A 22,609-nucleotide genomic window follows, 5' to 3' on the forward strand; every position below is an offset into this window, starting at 1 on the left:
TGGGGATTTCATTCCTTTCTAAGGTGAGGTTGCAGATGCATGTTATAGGCATAGCAATGATGTCGGCGGCCAATTGTAGAAGGCGGGGGTCTAGATCATCAGGGACAGGGGATGATTTTGACATCAATTCGCCTTCAGGTCTCTACACACCTCTGAGACAGAGAAGGGTGATAAGGAGAACCTGGAGAAGGAATAGACAGGGGTATCAGTTCATTTCACAGGGTGCTCATTTTGACATGTAACACTTTCAAATCATTTGCCTGTGTCAAGGAAATGCTGATTAAGAGTTCAAAATAGAGGTTTTCTCACTTACCGCTTATGTGTCGACCAGCAGTTGTTTAGGAAGTTGTGCATTTTTTTTGCACTCCAAACCTTTCACTACTTGCCAAAATTTGCAGGGATTATTCAGATTCTATGCAGTAGATTTGAGGTAGCGGTCAGCTTTCATCTTTCGGGTCATAGACACACCCTGATTCCAAAGATGTTGGAGCTGCCGTTGACCACTGAAAAAATGGTTTACTTTCCTTACACCTTCAGCTGTAGTAGTAATGGGAGAGGTGACTCCGTTATTATTTAACAAAGTGTCAATATGGCACATACCAATCGTGACTCTTGACCCTCAGCCTTGATCACAAGAACTCCAGTTCTAGACTGTGTTAGGTGTACTGTAGTAAGACAAGCATACATTTTTTTTTTACATGTGAGTATAAACCTGAGAGTTAAAGAGTGGGTTGTTTTGTGAGATTTAGTAGGACAAAGGTTTTGTATTTTCCTTTTGCCATTGCTCTACGGTCATAATAATGGATCGTAGAGAGAATCTATTCAGTGCATCCTGATTATTACCTTCTTCATCACATTCAATCACGTCAACATGATGTTAAAGGTAATATTTATCACTCTGCAAGGGCAAGTTTAGACAGGACAGGGCAGGGCAGGCTCTGGTCTCCCACAGCAACTATGGCAGTTTGTGATGATAAAGTAAACCACAGACCTGCCAAGTCATACTTTCCCCTCCACTGCTACGTGACAGGTCTCTGAGGAGATACTGGGCACAAACGTCAATTCAATGTCTATTCCACGTTAGTTAAACTTCATTTAATTTAAATGACATGGAAGCAATGTTGATTTAACCAGTGTATGCCTAGTGTGTGGGAACATCACCGTGAGACTTGGAACTCAGGTGTTGGTGACAGGTGTTTTCATTTACCTGATGAGTTGAACGTGGGACGTTTTCTGAGGGCACACATTGGACACAGGTCTTGACAAAAACCTACAGTACAGACTAATAAATTAGATGTGCTCATGTCATCATGTGTCATTGTTTCTGACTGAATGTAATCCTGAAAGACCAAAATTAGTTTTTTTTCCTTTATTTTTATTATGCTCAAACTCTCGATCTGCCTCAGCTTGACATTTCAGCCCCATGACCAAAAAGGATATTGATCCAGGATATGACCTTCTGAGAGGATTACGATAGGAACTCAGAGGAACTCTTGTCACAGATGGGATCCAGCTTGTGAGGTCATGAGTTATGAAAAAGTGAGGCGGGGGTGTAAAGTAAAACAGAACCGAAAGTCATTAAGGGAAGTTGACATGGAATGAGACCATACTAAACTTTTTAGGGATGTATGTGTGTGTGTGTGTGTGTGTGTGTGTGTGTGTGTGTGTGTGTGTGTGTGTGTGTGTGTGTGTGTGTGTGTGTGTGTGTGTGTAGGCCTACTGTTTAGCTCACCCACTATCTTTACATTCATTAGGAAACAGTGATGAGTTGTATCCAAATTTAGAGAGGGAATGAGAAGGCCTACAGTATTATGTCAAGCAGCCACTTGGGTAGAGGTTAACTGTATCTGTATCCAAAGGTGATCGACTTGGTTTTCTTCTGGCCTTGCTCCTATATGATCATCACAGTCCACCCACTGTAGATGAGGGTAGGGTAGGGTGATGACCTATGACCGATTACTCACTTCCTTCCCTGTGTCGCTTTTTTTTTCTTACCACATGCCTTTCTTTTATTCCCTCCACTGCCTTTCCCTGTATTTCCCCTCCCTTTCTGCATTGGAAACAAACGGCCTGCTATTGCGTAACCTGCGGGTTTGCTATGCTGTGCCTCGATGCTCCACACAGGACATCCTGGGCTACAATGGTTCATTTGATATAGCCTACTACTGTGCTAACAGTGACTGGAGGGGCGGGGGGAGGGGAGGCTTGAAGCAGAGGGTGTGTCAAATCAAATCCCGTTTGCATTCCTAAGGAGCGTATAAACCAGTATCTTAGACGCATATGTAAGACAGAGGAACTGGTAAGAAAAACTTTTAAACCTGATAATACAAGAATGGAGAGCCATTGAAAACTTTAAAACGCACTCAAACTTTTTTGGTGAATCAAGAAGCCATCACCCAAGACAAAGTAAGGATTTTTTCATTAATTCATATGTATATGACCTATTTATCAAATGCGCTTACAACTCTTGACAAATAGTTACACTGTGGTAGGCTACTCATGTGATGAGGTTTTTCACAACTTTATCAGTCGGGATGCGTTTTACTGATTTGCGAACCGTTAGACACTCACTGCACAGCTCATAAAAGGCAGGCAGAGGAAAGTGCTCATGTAGCCTATTGATCATGTAGCCTAAGAAAAATACCAGGCACTTAAATGGTAGATAGAGACAGTTATTAGCTCAGCTGAGCAATATTACGTTTCACTTGACATGGGTGGATGGGTTGATGGGTGTTAATCCTATTGGCTCCAGTGTCACAAGGCTCTTCTGCTCATACAGTGAAGTAATCCCAATTGCAAACATAAGTCCACAGAAATATTTCAGTAACCATACTGATAATAAAACCAATTTTTCTCTCCCTCCAATAAGGTTGTCTTGTTCCATCACATCATGTTGCCCAGCTAGCACATTTGGTTCCTTGGAAGTTGTGGGAATGTACGTTTCTCATTTCCCATTGGTTCTGGGAACCAAGCTATAAGTTTCCTAGGAACCAAGCTATAACGTTTTGAGAACTGAAGTGAACATTTTGCCTGTTTTGGGAATGTTCATTTTTAGGTTGCAGGGAGGTTCTGAGAACATTTTAATATGTTTCCCTGAAAGTTTTCCTGGGAGGTTTTATTAACGCTCTGAGAATGTAAACATTATTTAGAGTTAATTATTTTTATTTTATTTAAGCTTTATTTAACTCTGCAAGTCATTTAAGAAAAATAAATACTTATTAATAATGACTTCTTAAAACTTTCACTGAATGTTTCAATAAGACTTTTAATAACACTGCTAGATTATTTGGGGTTAACTTTTTAGAACTCCAAGCAGAGATAGGATACATGGAAATTCACTCTGGATAAGAGCGTCTGCTAAATGATGTAAATGTAAATCATGCAAACACAGTTTTTTTTTTTATTGTGAGATGGCATCAGATTCAAACAAAGTCTTCTGTTCTCTATCCATGGAATTAGTCCACTGTGCCACCAGGATGGAGCTAGCATGCCATGTTTTTTACTAATACTAAGCTGTTCCTTTTAGTCTCTTCAAATAGACCCCATTTCAAATGAAACCGGCACTCATTAAGATCAGGTGTGGCCGATATGTGGGTGCGGCCAACACACCTGAAAACACTTAACAAGATAGAGTTTTGTTAATGCTGAGAACGGATTGTATATGTTTTTAAATAACATTATTAAAACATTCTCTGAACGTTACTAAAGTTTTCTTGTGTTGAAAAAGAAAAGTTGTTCTTAAGATTCTCTGAACAATTTGAGAACTTTACTTTAAATAGAACCATGAGGAAATCTATAGGAAACATTATGCTAAAGTACTGAAATTCCCACAGAGGAACATTGTTTCTTAACATTCTCTGAACAATTTCAGAACATTCCCAATGTCAATCCAGTTGGAGAACATTCCTAGAACATTACCAAAATGTAAATGTTTGAATTTTTAACCTTCTGTTAAAGTAATGAAGTACCAAGAAAAGAAAGTTTCTTAAATGTGCTGAGAATGTTCCAAAGCCAAGCAACTATCGCATCATTTCCAGAAAGTTGTGGGAAGGTTGTATGCAAAATAACCATAGGACCAAGCTCTAAGAAACAAATGGTTCTCAGAACATTATGTGCTAGCTGGTGTGCTTCGACAACCAATGAAAAATCATGTGGCATTTTTACCATTTATCCTATGACCTCTGCCATCATTTCACCTCTCATGTGGTCTAATGACCTTTGTTCTCAAACAAGTGGAGATAGAATATATGTTGCATGCCATTTCATTTTTAAACAAATGCTGATTGTGGGTGTTAAATACATCAGGCATCAACTTGAGGGATGTTGTATGTGTGTTGGGGAAGCAGGCTTCAACTCATTGTATTTGGGGGTTGTTGTTGGAAAAGTGCATTGAATTAGAAGCTCTTATCTCAGAGGCCCGTGTGCATTCCAATCATGCTAGCAAGGTGCTAACTGCCTAAACAAACCCACTGTGCGGGAGGGAGGGAAACAGGTGGAGGGGCAGGGGCAGGCACGGGTGAAAGAGAGGACCATGGAAACATTGGGGAGTGGTGCTAGAGACAGGGCGGTTTTGGGTGGGGTCCCAATTGTATGTTGCAATCAATTTTGACTTTGGCATTTGTCATAATTGTTACATGATAAGTAATGCTTCTGACATGTACTGCTCTTTTTAAAAAACACAATACGGTCTCTTTTTGCCAATTCCTAGGATATTTAGATGACTGTAAGGGAGGGGAACATTATTGGACCAGCATGTGGACTGAGGAGTTTCAAAATCAGTCACTCACGCAGGAATGTATTCAGCTATACAAACACACATACACACACACACAGTGCTATAGTTACTAAGCCCACCATGACTACACACCCCTCTGCTACACCCGCTCGCTGTTCTCTCTACTCCCTCTGAGCTTCTCCCTATGTTCTTTCTGTTTAGCGCTCTTAGCAGTCTTAATTATCAAAAGGTTTGAAACTTTTTCACTAGCCTCTACACACATTAAAGTGTCTTATGTTTAGACACAGCAGATAAAGTACAGATGGAGACCATGGTTGGAAACTCCTCTTGGTCTTCTTTAAACATGCTTCATGTTCCTCTTGTTTTTAACTCACCTGACCTCTGACATTTGACATTGAACCCCCATTAAGTTTTAGAGTTGAAGCCTGAACTGAGCCTGGATCCACTCAGATTCGTAGTCTCATGGTTCCCCTAACCTTTCAGTTTGATGAATGGCGGTCTAAAAATATCAACTAGACTAGATGTAACTGGGATTAACTAAGTGCTCTGCGTTGTCATGAAATTATGATTGTTTCCCATCATATCTATAGATTACACACACATACATCTGTGGCTAGGTGGGGCTGTAGGGTCCGGTATCAATCAGTGAGTCAAGAGTTATGTTGGGTTGTTTGGGGAATTTCAGGAGTGTCTGACCTGGGACAAAAGGTTAACTACCCTGGCATGCTTTGGGAAAGGCAGACTGTTGTAAAAAGTGTGAGTCGGGAATGTGGTAATTGTGAGAAAAGATTAAAAAGAAAACAAGCTAGTTTCTGGAATGGAGGGAGGAAAAGAGTGGGAGAAAAGATGTAAGCAGAGAGAATAAAAACCAAGAATAAGAATGTTACTATCGTTCTCAGTGGATTATTGTGCAGTGTTGTCCAACAGTGTTGTCCAAGTAATAAGTGTGCACTTAACCTCTCCAACATTGAATTGTTGACATGCTTTTATCTTCATTTGTTGTTATTTTATAGATTTTCTCAATCAATTGCTCTTGTTTTCTATCCTTTCATTTCTTGAACTCGGCACTCTCCAATATGAGTACTATTTATCTCTGTCTGTATCACCCATCTAACAGTCTCATCTCATCTCTAACTTCTGTATCACCTCTCTAACAGTCTCATCTCATCTCTAACTTCTGTATCACCTCTCTAACAGTCTCATCTCATCTCTAACTTCTGTATCACCTCTCTAACAGTCTCATCTCATCTCTAACTTCTGTATCACCTCTCTAACAGTCTCATCTCATCTCTAACTTCTGTATCACCTCTCTAACAGTCTCATCTCATCTCTAACTTCTGTATCACCTCTCTAACAGTCTCATCTCATCTCTAACTTCTGTATCACCTCTCTAACAGTCTCATCTCATCTCTAACTTCTGTATCACCTCTCTAACAGTCTCATCTCATCTCTAACTTCTGTATCACCTCTCTAACAGTCTCATCTCATCTCTACTTCTGTATCACCTCTCTAACAGTCTCCTCTCATCTCTAACTTCTGTATCACCTCTCTAACAGTCTCATCTCATCTCTAACTTCTGTATCACCCATCTAACAGTCTCATCTCATCTCTAACTTCTGTATCACCTCTCTAACAGTCTCATCTCATCTCTAACTTCTGTATCACCTCTCTAACAGTCTCATCTCATCTCTAACTTCTGTATCACCTCTCTAACAGTCTCATCTGATCTCTAACTTCTGTATCACCTCTCTAACAGTCTCATCTCATCTCTACTTCTGTATCACCTCTCTAACAGTCTCCTCTCTAACTTCTGTATCACCCCTCTAACAGTCTCATCTCACCTCTAACTTCTGTATCACCCCTCTCAGAATGCCAGGAGACCGGTCGACGGTGAGTGGTTCTGATGTGGGCCGTTTCCATGGCGTCTCCCCGACCACAGCGCAGATAACCAACCAGAAGGAGGCGGAGTCTAATTCTAAGGAGCAGGGAGGCTGTCGCCGTTGGTTTCAGAAGATGTGCCCCTGCTGCTGTCGACGCCAGAGCAGCTCGTATGACATCACAGACACTGTCATCACGGATGACGGGGTGAAACCGGCCACGCTCCCCGTGCCTCCTCAGCCCCACACTGGAGACAACGAGCTGGAAGGTAGGTTACATGAAGCAACAGAATCAGTCAAGTCAAATTCATTAGTTCATAATACTAACCCTATAGGAAAAAAAACCTGTCTCTATATATAAGCAGTAAGCACTGACCATTGCATTAACTTTTTAAATCTCTCTCTCAGAGCTGATGTTGTCAGTGCGCTCGGTGGATCTACTGAGCTCTAAGACGGGTCAGAACCGCCTGGAGCATCATACCAACCTTTACCATGGCAATGAGCTCATCATCCGACGTGGCCAGACGTTCCAGATAGAACTGGACCTGTCGCGACCTTTCAACTCCAATACAGACAAACTCCACCTGGAACTCAAGACAGGTCAGTTTGACTTTGAGGGCTCTCACAAAAAGGCTGTTTTGTTACCCTTGGTGCAGTACATGATATACTATCAAGTTGTAGGATGTGTCCAGCTGTTTCCTGGCTCCCCAGACACAAGAAAGGAACATAGGCAGCTGTGAAATTAGAATTGTGAACATTATTTACACCGCTTAAGACATACAGTGAACTCCAAAGGTATTGGGACAGTGTGATTATTTTCTTTGTTTTGGCTCTGTACTCCAGCATTTTCAGTCATATCAGGTCAACTGTTTAGAAATATCAGCCCCCCCCCCCCCCCCCCCCCCCCATTTTATGTTATCAAAAGTATTGGTACAAATTCACTTATGTGTATTAATGTAGTAAAAAGTTAAGTATTTTGGTCCCATAGTCCTAGCACACAATTACTACATCAAGCTTGTGACTCTATAAACTTGTTGGATGCATTTGCTGTTTGTTTTGGTTGTGTTTCACTTTTATTGTAAATAAGAATAGAATATGTTTCTAAACATTTCTACATTCATGCGGATGCTATCATGATTACAGATAATCCTGAATGAATTGTGAATAATGATGAGTGAGAGAGTTACAGACGCATAAATATCCTACCCCCCCAACAAATGCTAACCTCCCATGTTATTGTTGTGGTGAGAGGTTAGTATGTCTTGGGGGTAGGATATTTGTGCGTCTGTAACTGTCTCACTAATCATTTTTCATGATTCATTCAGGACTATCCGCTAGCCGAGCCCCTAGTTGGTATTTCTGACTTTGGTAGTATATTATGGCTAAAGCTCATTAGTAATGCCATTACTTTTACTCCACCACATACTGCTGTTTTGATGGGGCCAGGAGTTTTTCCTGATCTTGTGAGCTGACCAGGAAGAACTCCTCTTCTTTCATACCAACTGCTGCAGAGGTGAAGGGTCAAAGCCCTTGTTACTCAGGCTCTATATATAGCCCAGTTTCCTGTCAGTCATATGGGCAGGAAAAAAAACATCTTTAATTCACTTTCACAACTATGATTCATTCTAAGAAGAGGAAATCATGTGATATGAAAGAACAATGCTCTATAGTTGTTGCCTTGAATGACTTCCTGAGTGTGTCTGACAACCTTGGAGGTCTGAAAGAGAACAAGGTCTCCTGCACACTGTGTATATTTGCAAATTGACACATGCAATTTTTCCGTCATAAGGAATCAAAACTATGGAAACTAATAAGGATTCAGCGGCTGGCCTTACTAACAATGCTAGGAGAGAGAGTGTTTGGATAGATTTCCTCTCAACAAGCGCTTAGAGAGACAGAGAGAAACCCATTAGCTTAAAGCAAAACACCAGCCTAGAGATGTGATAGGCCTACGCACACAGGCACACATACTTTATGAGGTTCTATATATTTGTGAGGACGTTCTGTGTCTATGCTCTCAGTGGAGTTTTCACAGTACTACACTATGTTTATCTCAGCTGAACTGAACTGTATGACAGTGACACATTTGTGGTTTACACTTGGTTTGTCACTGTCACTCTCTGCGACAGCAGACTATGAATTACAATGATGTGGATACTGTGGTTTTTCTCACTTGTCTGCATACAAGACTACACATTACCATTAAAGATAGACCACTGTCATTCCACTATCTTACCTTATTTCGTATCTTTTAAGGTAAATTCAATTCAAACGTTTTACTGGTTTGCAGAGCTTTCTCTTGCTCTTTCACACAAGCAAGCACACATGTACATACTCATTCACTCTTTATAAATAATCAACGTTGGCATTTGCCAAGTAGAGTGTGACGGTATTGGAATTGCTATCTCCATGGTTATGAGAAGAATGTGATTTCCTGCCTCTACAATAGAATGTATGTGCCAGTCATGTGCAGCTGTTATGTTTTACTCTATGCACATTTAAATGTTGGTTTAGTGTGGTCCTTTTGTGACTGAAGAGTGAGCCCTTTGACATGTTCAGGAAAGGTAGGAATGCAATGTGGGTTGGCTCAGTTTCCATCAGAGATAAGAGAACAATCAATATCTATCTGGGGTGTGTTCGTAAATTACATCTGGAGTGCCAGAGTGCGCTCTGGGCGTTCGTAAATTCAGAACTTTGTCAGATTGTAGGTTTGTAAATTCGGAGTGTTTCCCTCTCAGAGCGTTCAGAGTGCACTGGACGCTCTGGCCAAGGATTATGGTTGATCCAAGCGTTCTGACCTCACAAAGGCAGTCAAGCACCCAAGCTATCTGGCTAACGTTGGCTAGCTTGCTAGCTACTTCCAGACAAAAATGAGAGAACACCTCACTCTGATCATTTTACTCGTCCTATCAGAGCTGGTTAGGATGTTTTCATGTTATCCAGAGCATTGGTGACTGTAACTGTGCTGCTGGCAACAATTTAATTACGCTTTTGTGTCGACGTTTACCGACACCGGCCATATTCAATAGGTGTTGAGCGTTTGTAAATTCATCAGTTATTCTGCGCTCTGGCACATTCAGACGAGAGTGCTCTGAAATTGAAGTAGATAGCCAGAGTGAATTTACAAACGCACCCCTGTACATTGCGTAGTTTGTTGAGGTGGGTTTCAGGCACCACTACACTGTTATTAAACCGATATTACACTGTTATTACATTGCTATTACACTGACATTACACTAATTGGTACCGGAGTGCCAAGTCTAGGACCAAAAGGCTCCTCAACAGCTTCTATCCCCAAGCCATAAAACTGCTGAACAATTAATAAAATCACCACCGGACAATTTACATGGACCCCCCTCCCTTTTGTACACTGCTGCTACTCGCTGTTTACTATCTATGCATAGTCACTTCATTCCCATCTACATGTACAAATTACCTCAACTAACCTGTACCCCCGCACATTGATTTGGTACCGGTGCCCCCTGTATATAGCCTCGTTATTGTTATTCTTATTGTGTTACTTTTTATTATTACTTTTTATTTTAGTCTACTTGGTAAATATTTTCTTAACCAACAGTGCAGTTCAAGAAGAGTTAAACCTGTTGAGGACAGACGTTCCGCTAGCGGAACGCCTAGCCAACATCCAATGGAACAGCAGGGCGCGAAATACAAAACATCAAAAATCTAATAATTTCAATTTCTCACCTTAGGGTGAGAAACACCTTAGGGTGTTTTTAACATAAATAATCGATAACATTCCAACCGGACAATAGCGTATTCATTACAGAAGAAAAATAAAAAATGCTAGCCATGCGTGAACGCGCATGAACTAACTACATGACCTCAGCTAGTCCACTGCTTGAACCGGCTGTTATTCAGTCAAAATTCACCATAGAAGCCTCAAACAACTTTGTAAAGACTGTTGACATCTAGTGGAAGCCTTAGGAAGTGCAAACTGTAGTTTCAATAGAAAATGGTCTGAAAGACTACAAGTCTCAGATTTCCCACTTCCTGGTTGGATCTTTCTCAGGTTTTTGCCTGCCATATGAGTTCTGTTATACTCACAGACATCATTCAAACAGTTTTAGAAACTTCTGAGTGTTTTCTATCCAAATCTACTAATAATATGCATATCCTCGTTTCTGGGCTTGAGTAGTAGGCAGTTTAATTTGGGTAAGTTTTTCATCCGGCCGTGAAAATACTGCCCCCTATACCTTAACAGCTTTTAAGGGCTTGTAAATAAGAATTTCACGGTAAAGTCTACACTTGTTGTATTCGGCGCACGTGACAAATAAAGTTTGATTTGGTTTACACTGTTATTACACCAATATTACACTGTCATGACAATGCTATTACATCAATATTTCACTGTCAGTACACTGTTATTACAACAATATTATGAGTTATTACATAATATTACACTGTTATTACATGGATATTACACTGATATTGCATTGTTACTACACTGCTTAAATCACCCTGAGGCTTTGTTTTACTTCCCTGATAATTGTAAACTAATCATTTATTAATTTGTCTGACAGGATCCCTCCCCATGGTGTCTAAGGGCACACACATCATAATTAAATTGGTGGAGGAACTGGAGGACCACCGCTGGGAGGCCAAGATCGTGAAGCAGAAAGGCAACAGGATCAAGCTGTCCGTAAACTCGCATCCCAAAGCCGTGATTGGCCAGTACAAGCTCACTGTGATGGTGAAGTGCCCTAAGCGGGAGGTGGCCATCACACACGACCCCAGCAAAGATGTCGTCATGCTGTTCAACCCATGGTGTGAAGGTAAGAATGAGTAAGGATGAGTGGAGTGTTATGAGACAGCAGAAGGTAGAGAGAAGAAGAGAGGTGGTAGATAGAGAGACAAAAGTTGCGCTTTGATTAGCTGCCTAGCAAACTGGGTGGGCGGGGTTTGCATGTTTGGGACCATTGCCACTGACGTCCAAACAACACCCACCCGTGCTCACCAAAAGTGTGAAACAAGTGGGGCAAACAAAGATATTGCATTGAATCACAATTCAGCTTCGATGCTGTATATAGGTCTAGTGTTTCAATGTTGTTATTCCATTGCAATAGGGACAGCCAAATTCAAACACCAGGGCCAAGTGTGACAGACCCCAGAGCAGACACAGAGGAGGCTGGTTCTGGGTCTACAATTTATCCTCTTGCTCTCTCAGAACAGCACTAATGTAAATGTACACATAGGCAGGGCATGTAGCTTACTGCCCAATAACGTGTTGCTATCCATCACAAAAAGAGTCACTGCTTGACCGAGAACATTTGTTTCATTCTCTGGTTGTGAGTCAAGACCACACGTCCATTTGCTTGGGACTCTGGTCTTTGCCAATTGATGTTGACCTGCTTTACCGTTATTGTCTCTAACTGTTCAATCAAAACCTGTATTTTGAGGTCTCTGGAATTAAAACACTTTCAGGATGTGCATTTTGATTCATTAAAACTAAATATGCACATGCACATACTTGGTAAAATGAAAATAAATTGAAACTGGTTATATTGATTTAAATATGCTTTGTTTCATCTGATTAGGATGTTTGTTCTGCCTTCTGGAAAGGGTTTTGATTGAATAGCGCTATCTGTCTTTAATTGCACTGTTTGGCAGGTAGCCCAATCTATCCTTTCCTGTCATAAAAGTTGACATTCCACAATTACTGTACAAACCGCCTTAGGACCATATGATGGAAGCACAACAGCTGGTGGAAATCTCTATCTCTCTCTCATTATCTCTCTCTCTCATTATCTCTCTCTCTCATTCTTTCTCTCTCTCTCTCTCTCTCTCTCTCTCTCTCTCTGTCTCTCTCTCTCTCTCTCTCTCTCTCTCTCTCTCATTCTCTCTCTCATTCTCTCTCTCATTCTCTCAGAGCGCTTGTTGAGAGGAAATCTATACAATGCAGCCCTATTCCCATAAATGAGCTGCCCCCCTCTGTGAGCTCCAGACATTGTGTTAGTAACAGTGAACCCTCTTCTGGCTGCACTGACTCTCCCTGGTGTTTATCAAAATAGTATTTTAGTACGTAAGACAGATATGACAATGTTGTGTAATGTGAATGAAGCAACATTTAAGAAATGTCATGCAAAAACGTACACATTTCACCTGTAACTCCAGGAGTGAATAAATGTATACCTAATCTTTGTCCCCTGGTTCTCTCTCTCTCTCTCCTTAGATGACACAGTATACATGGATGACGAGGAGGAGAAGAAGGAGTATGTGCTGAATGACATAGGAAGACTCTACTACGGTACAGAGACACAGATTGGAGCTCGCACATGGAACTATGGACAGGTATTAGACAGGGAGGAAATCAAGTGTGGTTGGATTGAAATCTTTTTGCAAACCCCAGTCTTTCTGCAAACCCCAGTCTTTCTGCAAACCCCAGTCTTTCTGCAAACCCCAGTGTTTCTGCAAACCCCAGTCTTTCTGCAAACCCCAGTCTTTCTGCAAACCCCAGTCTTTCTGCAAACCCCAGTGTTTCTGCAATCCCCAGTCTTTCTGCAAACCCCAGTCTTTCTGCAAACCCCAGTCTTTCTGCAAACCCTAGTGTTTCTGCAAACCCCAGTCTTTCTGCAAACCCCAGTCTTTCTGCAAACCCCAGTGTTTCTGCAAACCCCAGTGTTTCTGCAAACCCCAGTCTTTCTGCAAACCCCAGTCTTTCTGCAAACCCCAGTGTTTCTGCAAACCCCAGTCTTTCTGCAAACCCCAGTCTTTCTGCAAACCCCAGTCTTTCTGCAAACCCCAGTCTTTCTGCAAACCCCAGTGTTTCTGCAAACCCCAGTCTTTCTGCAAACCCCAGTCTTTCTGCAAACCCCAGTCATTTAAGAAGCAGCCTCTGTTTATTCCCTGTTTTGACCTCCATCCTCTCTTCCATATCACCGTGTCTGTCTGTTTCCTCCTGTTTGTGCTGTTCAGTTCCTTGAGGGGATGCTGGAGGCCTGTCTCTATGTGCTGGAGAAGAGTGAGATCCCTCCGTCTGGTAGAGGAGATTCTGTCAACGTGGTCAGAGTCATATCTGCCATGGTGAGTTACCGGTCAACTTATATGACATTCAGTAGTGAACGTAAAACATGTTTCTCATACTCCACATACTTTCAATGTATTTATGCCTGTCAAATCATGTGTCATATCATCTTTATGAACGACTGATCTGAATTATGCTGAGGTATGCTGATGTCAATTTCATTACCATTACTGTATTATTGTAGAAAACAAGATGTGTTCTCAATAACTTACCTGGTTAAATAAACCACCTGCTATACTTTATCTTACTGTAATCATCCTAATATTTATATATTCCTTAATTCCATTAGTTTACTTTTAGGTTGTGTGTATTGTGTGTATTGTTGTGAATTATTAGATATTACTGCACTGTTGGAGCTAGAAACACAAGTATTTTGCTACACCCACAATAACATCTGCTAAACATGTGCAACTGACCAATAAAATTCGATTTTACTCTTTCTAATTCTCTCCCTTTGATGCATCAGATCAACTCCCCAGATGACAATGGGGTCCTGGCAGGAAACTGGTCAGGGAACTATGTAGGAGGAGTTTCCCCTACAGCCTGGAGTGGCAGTGTGGACATTCTGATGAAATACCACAAGGAGGGAGGCCAGCCTGTCAAATACGGACAGTGCTGGGTCTTCTCTGGTGTTACCACCACAGGTGTGTGTGTGTGTGTGTGTGTGTGTGTGTGTGTGTGTGTGTGTGTGTGTGTGTGTGTGTGTGTGTGTGTGTGTGTGTGTGTGTGTGTGTGTGTGTGTGTGTGTGTGTGTGTGTGCCCGTACTAGTTTCTACACATGTGTTTTGCATACCTAGACACAGTGGCAATATGATGATCCATCATGATCCACACAGGCCCGTATGTTGTAGTGATGCGCGGGTTGACTCATAACCCGCAGTCCCCTGGTTATAGCCATGGGCGGGTTTAGGGTCATTAAGTATTTTGTGGATGAAGGGCGGGTGGGTTGAATAAAGAGAAAGCAAGCAAAGAAAGGTTTTTCTTTCATTACTTTAGGCTATCTGGCATTAGTGCGTAAGCCTAAGCTTTAAGGTCTATCTATAACTGTACACTTGCCCAATAGCTTACATGCTAATCACCAAATGCTTTTGCGAACGAGCAGAAAAAGTATTTGGGCCTGAGCTACAGACACTATATTGGTCCGCTAAAACAGGACTAGTAAAGGCCCAGTGCACTACATTTTAACACATTCTTTATTAAGACTTTTATGTTTATTCAGATTTTTTAGGGGATGCTGCAGCACCCTCAGCACCCCTACTTCCTGCAGCTATGTCCACAGTCCCAAAACATCTTTGCTCTGCAAAAGAAACAGAGATGACAGAGAACTTGATCAATTTCAACTAGATTGAAACATTCATTCTATCGATTTATGACATTCTGTTGAGCAAGGGTTTATTTAGTCTTCTAGGGCAACATATAATGACAGAAGAGAAGCTGCATGTATCTAATGATTATAAACAAGTTAACTAACAAATAGCCTACCAAAATGTCGGAAATTATAAGCAGAAACATATCTATATCAGGCAGGGGAAAAATCCTCCACCCCCTGTCAAAAAAATAATTCCCCGTCTCTGATGGGATGGGTTATTAGCAATTGCGGGCGGGTGTTGGTGAACAAAGAGTTGACCCGCGCACCATTAAGGCTGTGTGATGTCTCCTGTTTGCTTGCTTTTCATATCTATGCCAATTTTGTTAATCCCTGGCCTTGTTTTTGCTTAATATATGGTCACTTGACTTCATATACACTCTTTTTTAACCTGGTCTCGCTCTCTCAACCCCCCCCCCTTCTCTCCATCTCTCAGTGCTCAGGTGTCTGGGTATACCGTGTCGTAGTGTAACAAACTTCCAGTCTGCCCACGACACAGATGTCTCACTCACAACAGACGTGTATTTTGATGAGAATATGGAGCCGCTGGACCACCTCAACTCTGACTCTGTTTGGTGAGTTATAATCCAAATTAAGTAGAGCCCGGTTCTTCCTGGCCAGGTCAAGTGCATCTAACCTGCCACAGGTTAAGAGTTCTCCACTTCAATCCAGGCCACATGAGTATATATTTGGCTTTGCTCTAAATACACAGAAATGCCTTGCCACAAATCATACTCTATAAAAAAAACACCAGGCTGGAGTTGTTGAAATAAACATCTTCGGTAAAACTCAAATCAAATTGGATTTGGCACATGCGCCGAATTTATTTTAGAAAAAATTAAATAAAGTAAAGTAAGAAAAAAAGTAGCACAATACAATAACAAGTCTATGTACAAGGTGTACCGGTACCGAGTCAATGTGCGGGGGTACAGGTTAGTCGAGGTAATTGAGGTAATATGTACAGCACATGTAGGTAGGGGTAAAGTGACTATGCAAAGATAATAAACAGTGAATAGCAGCAGCGTAAAAAAAGGGGATCAATGCAAATAGCAGTGTTATGGCTTGGGGGTAGAAGCTGTTAAGGACCCTTTCGGACCTAGACTTGGCGCTCCAGTACAGTCCATGACTAGAATGGCTGGAGTCTTTGACCCTTTTTAGGGCTTTCCTCTAACACTGCCTGGTATAGAGGTCCTGGATGGCAGGAAGCTTGGCCCCAGTGATGTACTGGGCCGTAAGCACTACCCTCTGTAGCGCCTTGCGGTCAGATACTCCTAACTATGTAATCCCAACAACCCCCTTCTCTGTGTAGGAACTTCCATGTATGGAACGACTGTTGGATGTCCAGGCCAGACCTTCCTCCTGGTATGGGTGGCTGGCAGGCGCTAGACTCCACCCCCCAGGAGACCAGCCAGGGGACCTTCCGCTGTGGCCCTGCCTCTATCACCGCCATCCGCACCGGCCAGGTCTACCACAAATATGACACGCCCTTCGTCTTCGCTGAGGTGAGCTCTATGGGAAGGAGATGGTTGAAGATCTATGATCAGTTGTGAATACTAATAATAAAATATGCCATTTAGCAGATGCTTTTATCCAAAGCGACTTAGTCATGCGTGGCCCTGGGAATCGAATCCACAATCCTGCCGTTGCAAGCGCCATGATCTACCAATTGAGACATACTTCATCTTACCCATCACAGATCTCAAATTAGAGAAGAAATGGCTACACTGACCTTGGATTACTTCCTATCTTTTATCAAATATTACACACTTTCCCTGTTTCTCCATAAATGAATGGTGCTGATCCTGCCTGTCTGTCTGTGTCTCCTCAGGTGAACAGTGATAAGATCTACTGGCAGAGGAACCTGGACGGTACCTTCACTCAGATCCACAGTGAGAAGAAGGCTGTGGGACACTTCATCAGCACCAAAGCTGTGGGCTCTGATGAGCGCGCTGACATCACACACCTGTACAAACACACCGAAGGTACAGTGATGTCATCATGCACTTCAATACACTGTCAGAGGGTCGCTTGGTAACCGTATTTATACATGGAATAACACTCAGGTTGTAAGGGTGACATCACTCACCTGTAAAGACAAGACTAGGTAGCCTAGTGGGGGTTGGCAGGTAGCCTAGTGGTTAAAGCATTGGGCCAGTAACTGAAAGGTTGCTAGATCAAATCTCTGAGCTAACAAGGTAAAAATCTGTCATTCTACCCCTGAACACGGCAGCACTGTTCCTAGGCTGTCATTGTAAATAAGAATGTGTTCTTAACTGACTTGCCTAGTTAAATAAAGGTTAAATAAAATTAAATCATCTGAGATCAGGCTATGAGGAAGGTGCCACACTTGGTCAAAAACAACAACCATGCACCTGCAATGAACAGCATTTTCAATATAGGCATCAGGGATAGTCAGATAATCACACTGTCATTACCTGGGATAATGAGGTTTTTGATTGAAATTTGCACACACAAACAATAATCTCCCCCCCCCCCCCACTAACCAGAATCAGAGGAAGAGCGCATTGCTGTGGAGACGGCCAGTCGCTATGGCACCAGGCCTGATGTGTACTCCACGCCGATGGCGAAGGACGTGAGCGTGGAGGTGAAGATGGAGGGGGAGGGGCCTCGTATGGGGGAAGATGCCCAGCTGACCATCGTGGTGACCAACCTAAGCTCCCAGCCGCGCAGGACCACGCTCCACAGCCAGGTGGCCGTCATGTACTACACCGGGGTGTTGAAGGGAACCGTCCAGAAAAACAAACTGCCTGTGGAACTCATGCCCAATGAAGGTGAGTCAGCAAGGGGAATAGTTGGAGGATGTTGCCCCTAACTGCTACAGGGTCAGATTATTGTCATACTCCTAACTGTTATGGGGTATTGGGGTAATCTGATCCTAGACCTGTGGTTTAGAGCAACTTCTATCTCAACCCAACTGAGGCCAGCAGCATTCCCCACTAGCACCTTTTCAGCTCAGTAACAATATTGTCTCCACTCTGCATTTGCTGTTACCACATGTGTATCCTCAATCCTCTCATCTGACCCCTGTACTGTAGAATGTGTAGTAATCTCAATGTCTCTTCCTCCTCCTCAGTGAAGACCATGCAGTGGATCCTACCCTACCAGAGCTACCAGAACCAGTTGGTGGACCAGGCTGCTCTGATGCTGACTCTGTCTGGACGGGTCTCTGAGACCCAGCAGGTCCTTGCCACTCAGACCAACTTCAGGCTCCGCACACCTGACCTCAACATCGAGGTAAGAGGCAACTTAGCTTTAGCACAACCTGTCACTGTATTCCTATGTTCCTAAGTTATTCCTAAGTTATATTTGAGAAACAGTACTGTTTACAGTATGCTGGTTATGTTCAGTTTTCTATTTAAATATACAGTTGAAGCCGGAAGTTTACATACACCTTAGCCAAATACATTTAAACTTTTTCACAATTCCTGACATTTAATCCTAGTACAAATTCCCTGTCTTAGGTCAGTTCGGATCACCACTTTATTTTAAGAATGTCAAGTGTCAGAATAATAGTAGAGAGAATGATTAATTTCAGCTTTTATTTCTTTCGTGACATTCCCAGTGGGTCAGAAGTTTACATACACTCAATTAGTATTTGGTAGCATTGCCTTTACATTTTTTAACTTGGGTCAAACGTTTCAGGTAGCCTTCCACAAGCTTCCCACAATAACTTGGGTGAATTTTGGCCCATTCCTCCTGACAACGCTGGTGTAACTGAGTCAGGTTTATAGGCCTCCTTGCTCGCACACACTTTTTCAGTTCTGCCCACCAATTTTCTATGGGATCGAGGTCAGGGCTTTGTGATGGCCACTCCAATACCTTGTTGTCCTTAAGCCATTTTGCCACAACTTTGGAAGTATGCTTGGGGTCATTGTCCATTTGGAAGACCCATTTGTGACCAAGCTTTAACCTCCTGACTGATGTCTTGAGATGTTGCTTCAATATATCCACATCGTTTTTCTTCCTCATGTTGTCATCTATTTTGTGAAGTTCACCAGTTCCTCCTGCAGCAAAGCACCCCCACAACATGATGCTGCCACCCCCGTGCTTCACGGTTGGGATGGTGTTCTTCGGCTTGCAAGCCTCTCCCTTTTTCCTCCAAACATAACAATGGTCATTATGGCCAAACAGTTCTATTTTTGTTTCACCAGACCAGAGGACATTTCTCAAAAATGTACAATCTTTGTCCCCATGTGCAGTTGCAAACCGTAGTCTGGCTTTTTTATGGCAGTTTTGGAGCAGTGGCTTCTTCCTTGCTGAGCGGCCTTTCAGGTTATGTTGATATAGGACTCGTTTTACTGTGGATATAGATACTTTTGTACCTGTTTCCTCCAGCATCTTCACAAGGACCTTTGCTGTTGTTCTGGGATTGATTTGCACTTTTCACACCAAAGTACGTTCATCTCTAGGAGACGGGTCTCCTTCCTGAGCGATATGACGGCTGCATGGTCCCATGGTGTATATACTTGCGTACTATTGTTTGTACAGATGAAAGTGGTACCTTCAGGCGTTTGGAAATTGCTCCCAAGGATGAACCAGACTTGTGGAGGTCTACAATTTTTTTTCTGAGGTCTTGGCTGATTTCTTTTGATTTTCCCATGATGTCAAACAAAGAGGCACTGAGTTTGAAGGTACACCTTGAAATACATCCACAGGTACACCTCCAATTGACTCAAATGATGTCAATTAGCCTATCAGAAGCTTCTAAAGCCATGACATCATTTTCTGGAATTTTCCAAGCTGTTTAAAGGCACAGTCAACTTAGTGTATCAAAACTTCTGACCCACTGGAATTGTGATACACTGAATTATAAGTGAAATAATCTGTCTGCAAACAATTGTTGGAAGAATTACTTGTGTCATGCACAAAGTAGATGTCCTAACCGACTTGCCAAAACTATAGTTTGTTAACAAGAAATTTGTGGAGTGGTTGAAAAACGAGTTTTAATGATTCCAAACTATGTGTATGTAAACGTCCGACTTCAACTGTATATACCAAACCCAATGCAATGCCGTAGAAATGAAGTAGTACTGATGTCTTGACTAGCGGCCATGGTACAGACTGCATACAGATGTCATTGCCCAGATAAACAGCAACACTGGAAAGTATGATGATGTGTTTGTTTCCTCAGCCTGAAGGGGACGCGGTGGTGGGTAAGGAGATGGCAGCCAAGATCACGTTCACCAACCCTCTGCCACATAAACTGAGGGGTGTGGTGTTCAGGGTGGAGGGACTGGGCCTGCAGAAGGTCCGCGAGGTGGTTGTGGGGTAAGATCATAAAATTAAGAATTAGAAAATGTCACGAGAATTTTCTATCCCAATGATAATAACTAACAATCAATAAGCTTCGACTAATCCCCAAGGTTTGTAAGACACTGGGTTAATAATAATTAGTCAAAGACTCAGCTTCTGCAAAAGGTCTGTACAGTTTATTCAGAGAACGTTCTGAAGTCCATAATACAAAGACATTCATTTTATGCTCACTCCCTACTTACGCACATACCTCCACACAAACAGTATATATTCCAAGCACATACATACACACGAACAGTAGATGAGTTGTCTCCTACTCCAGAGTTCTCAACACAGTATATCACTATCCAGCCGACAGTTCCATTCCCCCGAGATTAGGAAAACCTTGAGGGGTACTCCCTCTCAAACCCTCAGAGTTCAAGCTAGGTCAGGTCAACCACAGTTTAACGGTTCTTGGTGTTTACTTAAACACACACACACATTCCTTTCTTATCCTAGTCCAACCTCGTTAGACATTTGTTTAACACTTTAATTATTCATTATACATACTACATAGACTATATCCATAATAGTTAGGTTTCAGGGTATAATTATTTAATCATTTATCTTTAAACATATAATTATTCTATCAGAAAACGAGTAATTTAACATGATCTCTATGGGCAAGACACTGTAACCATCTCAATGTACAGATGTAGGATCTTAATTTGAGCAAGTTTGCTACAGCAGGAAAATAATCCTGCAGCAACAGGAAATGTGAATTATTATTATGTGGATTATATTGAATTTTTGTAGGGGTTGATACATTTTGTTGGGGAAAATCATGTCTGAAATTTCTTAGTGGAAATGTAAAACTTTAAAAGCATTTTTAAAACTCAAACAAACTACAAGTTTGCATTTCCTGCTTGGCAGGAAAATTCTCTGATCAAATGATATCCTACATCTGTATTAGCCTATTCTCTCTGCACCTCCATCGCCTTTTCTCAGTCAATTACGCTCACATCTATATCTGCCTCTGTATTAAACCCCTCTTTGACCCTCTTCTAAGTAATGTTAACCCCCCTTTCTCTCTGTCTCGCTCTCTCAGTGATGTTGGAAGCCACTCCACGGTGACTCTGACAGAACACTTCATCCCTACCCAGGCTGGGCCCAGGAAGTTGGTAGCGGCTCTGGACTGTAAACAGCTGACACAGGTGCACGGCGTTGCTGACATCGATGTCCAGAGCCAATGAGAGGGAGCCTGCAGCTCTCTCCTGTCCACTTACCTGGCCTTTCATTCAAGTCTCATCATAGAAAATGGGAAACCTTTTATTCAGTTCTCCCAAGGCATTGAATACAAGTATTGTTTGGTATATTTGATATTTCATGCTGACATGTAATTATGGAAATATCCTGATCTTTGGATGAAGTTGTAAACTATTGTTAAGCAGCACTAATGTTTTTGATACGTAATATCCTAGAACCACCAGTGCGCTTTGCTCTGAAATGGATTTGCTGTTACTGTAAGGGCTGTCCACACCTATAAAGAAGAAACATCAAACTATTGTTGGGGCCATTGAGATGGTTTATGAAAAATCCTGTGGTAAATGTAATTATCTAGCTGTACATTATCTAATATTACTGTATTTTTTTAACAAACAATGTCATGGTGCTGTCATCAAAACATTTGATAAATGCACTGTATACATGCATTATAGTATTCAATTATGTTAGTGTTCAAGTATTTATGTTATCAACATGTTGGATAAAGTGTAATGTATGTAGCATAACATGTCGGTCAAATTGTATCTTACATGGCTTATTTGAAGGTGAAGAACTAGTTTGATTTTATATGAGGGTCATGCCTAAAGATGACCTTCTCAATGTGTGTGTGTTTGTGTGAAAAAACTGAAGTCAGTATTATGGCCCATTCATTGGTCATTGTGCTTCGTTGCCTTAAACTGTTGTTATGAAACAAAGAGTCAGCTCCTGAGCATTAAGAGATGGAACCAAGGCCTTTCTTGACCTCGCGCTGCTCCTAGTGTTAGGGAGTTTTTTACTGCACTTAAAATACAAGGAAGTAAACTGCTTTAAAGAGTTACATTTTATTGTATTAATGTACCGTCAATGTATCTGCTAATAAAACAACTAGAGTGATGTTCCCTATTGAGTTATGTGCATGACTCCCTGGAAGACAAGCCCCGACTGAATGGAAACGTGTGAAGAGATCAGAAAGATGCTATTATTCACTGTAGCAACTACATACTTGTAGTAGCAGAACTTTCCATCTGCAGCCAAGTCTCGGCTTATGCATTAACCTGTTATTATCAATGTAA

At 41.9% G+C, this 22,609-nt stretch overlaps 1 protein-coding gene across 1 annotated transcript; it reads left to right on the plus strand.

Annotated features, from left to right (window-relative positions):
- The first annotated feature begins 2,203 nt into the window (after window positions 1-2,203).
- Window positions 2,204-22,435, plus strand: tgm1l1 (transglutaminase 1 like 1). Its single transcript, XM_029705505.1, has 14 exons — window positions 2,204-2,406; window positions 6,604-6,881; window positions 7,021-7,212; window positions 11,154-11,405; window positions 12,803-12,921; window positions 13,546-13,653; window positions 14,121-14,298; window positions 15,457-15,595; window positions 16,330-16,522; window positions 16,849-17,002; window positions 17,528-17,812; window positions 18,115-18,275; window positions 20,173-20,309; window positions 21,382-22,435. Exons 2-14 carry the CDS (start codon window positions 6,605-6,607, stop codon window positions 21,524-21,526), a joined length of 2,340 nt encoding a protein of 779 aa, XP_029561365.1. The 5' UTR covers window positions 2,204-2,406; window position 6,604; the 3' UTR covers window positions 21,527-22,435.
- The last annotated feature ends 174 nt before the right edge of the window (window positions 22,436-22,609 follow it).

Source organism: Salmo trutta, chromosome 21 (genome assembly GCF_901001165.1).
Source record: "Salmo trutta chromosome 21, fSalTru1.1, whole genome shotgun sequence".
NCBI classification, from domain to species: Eukaryota; Metazoa; Chordata; class Actinopteri; order Salmoniformes; family Salmonidae; genus Salmo; species Salmo trutta.

Bases quoted from the DNA above. Each gene is read 5' to 3' on its own strand.
- tgm1l1 (XM_029705505.1), top strand. From the start codon at position 6,605: ATGCCAGGAGACCGGTCGACGGTGAGTGGTTCTGATGTGGGCCGTTTC. The intron at 13,654-14,120 runs GTGAGTTACCGG...TTGATGCATCAG, and splicing joins TCAGAGTCATATCTGCCATG to ATCAACTCCCCAGATGACAA. The intron at 17,003-17,527 runs GTACAGTGATGT...CCCACTAACCAG, and splicing joins CCTGTACAAACACACCGAAG to AATCAGAGGAAGAGCGCATT.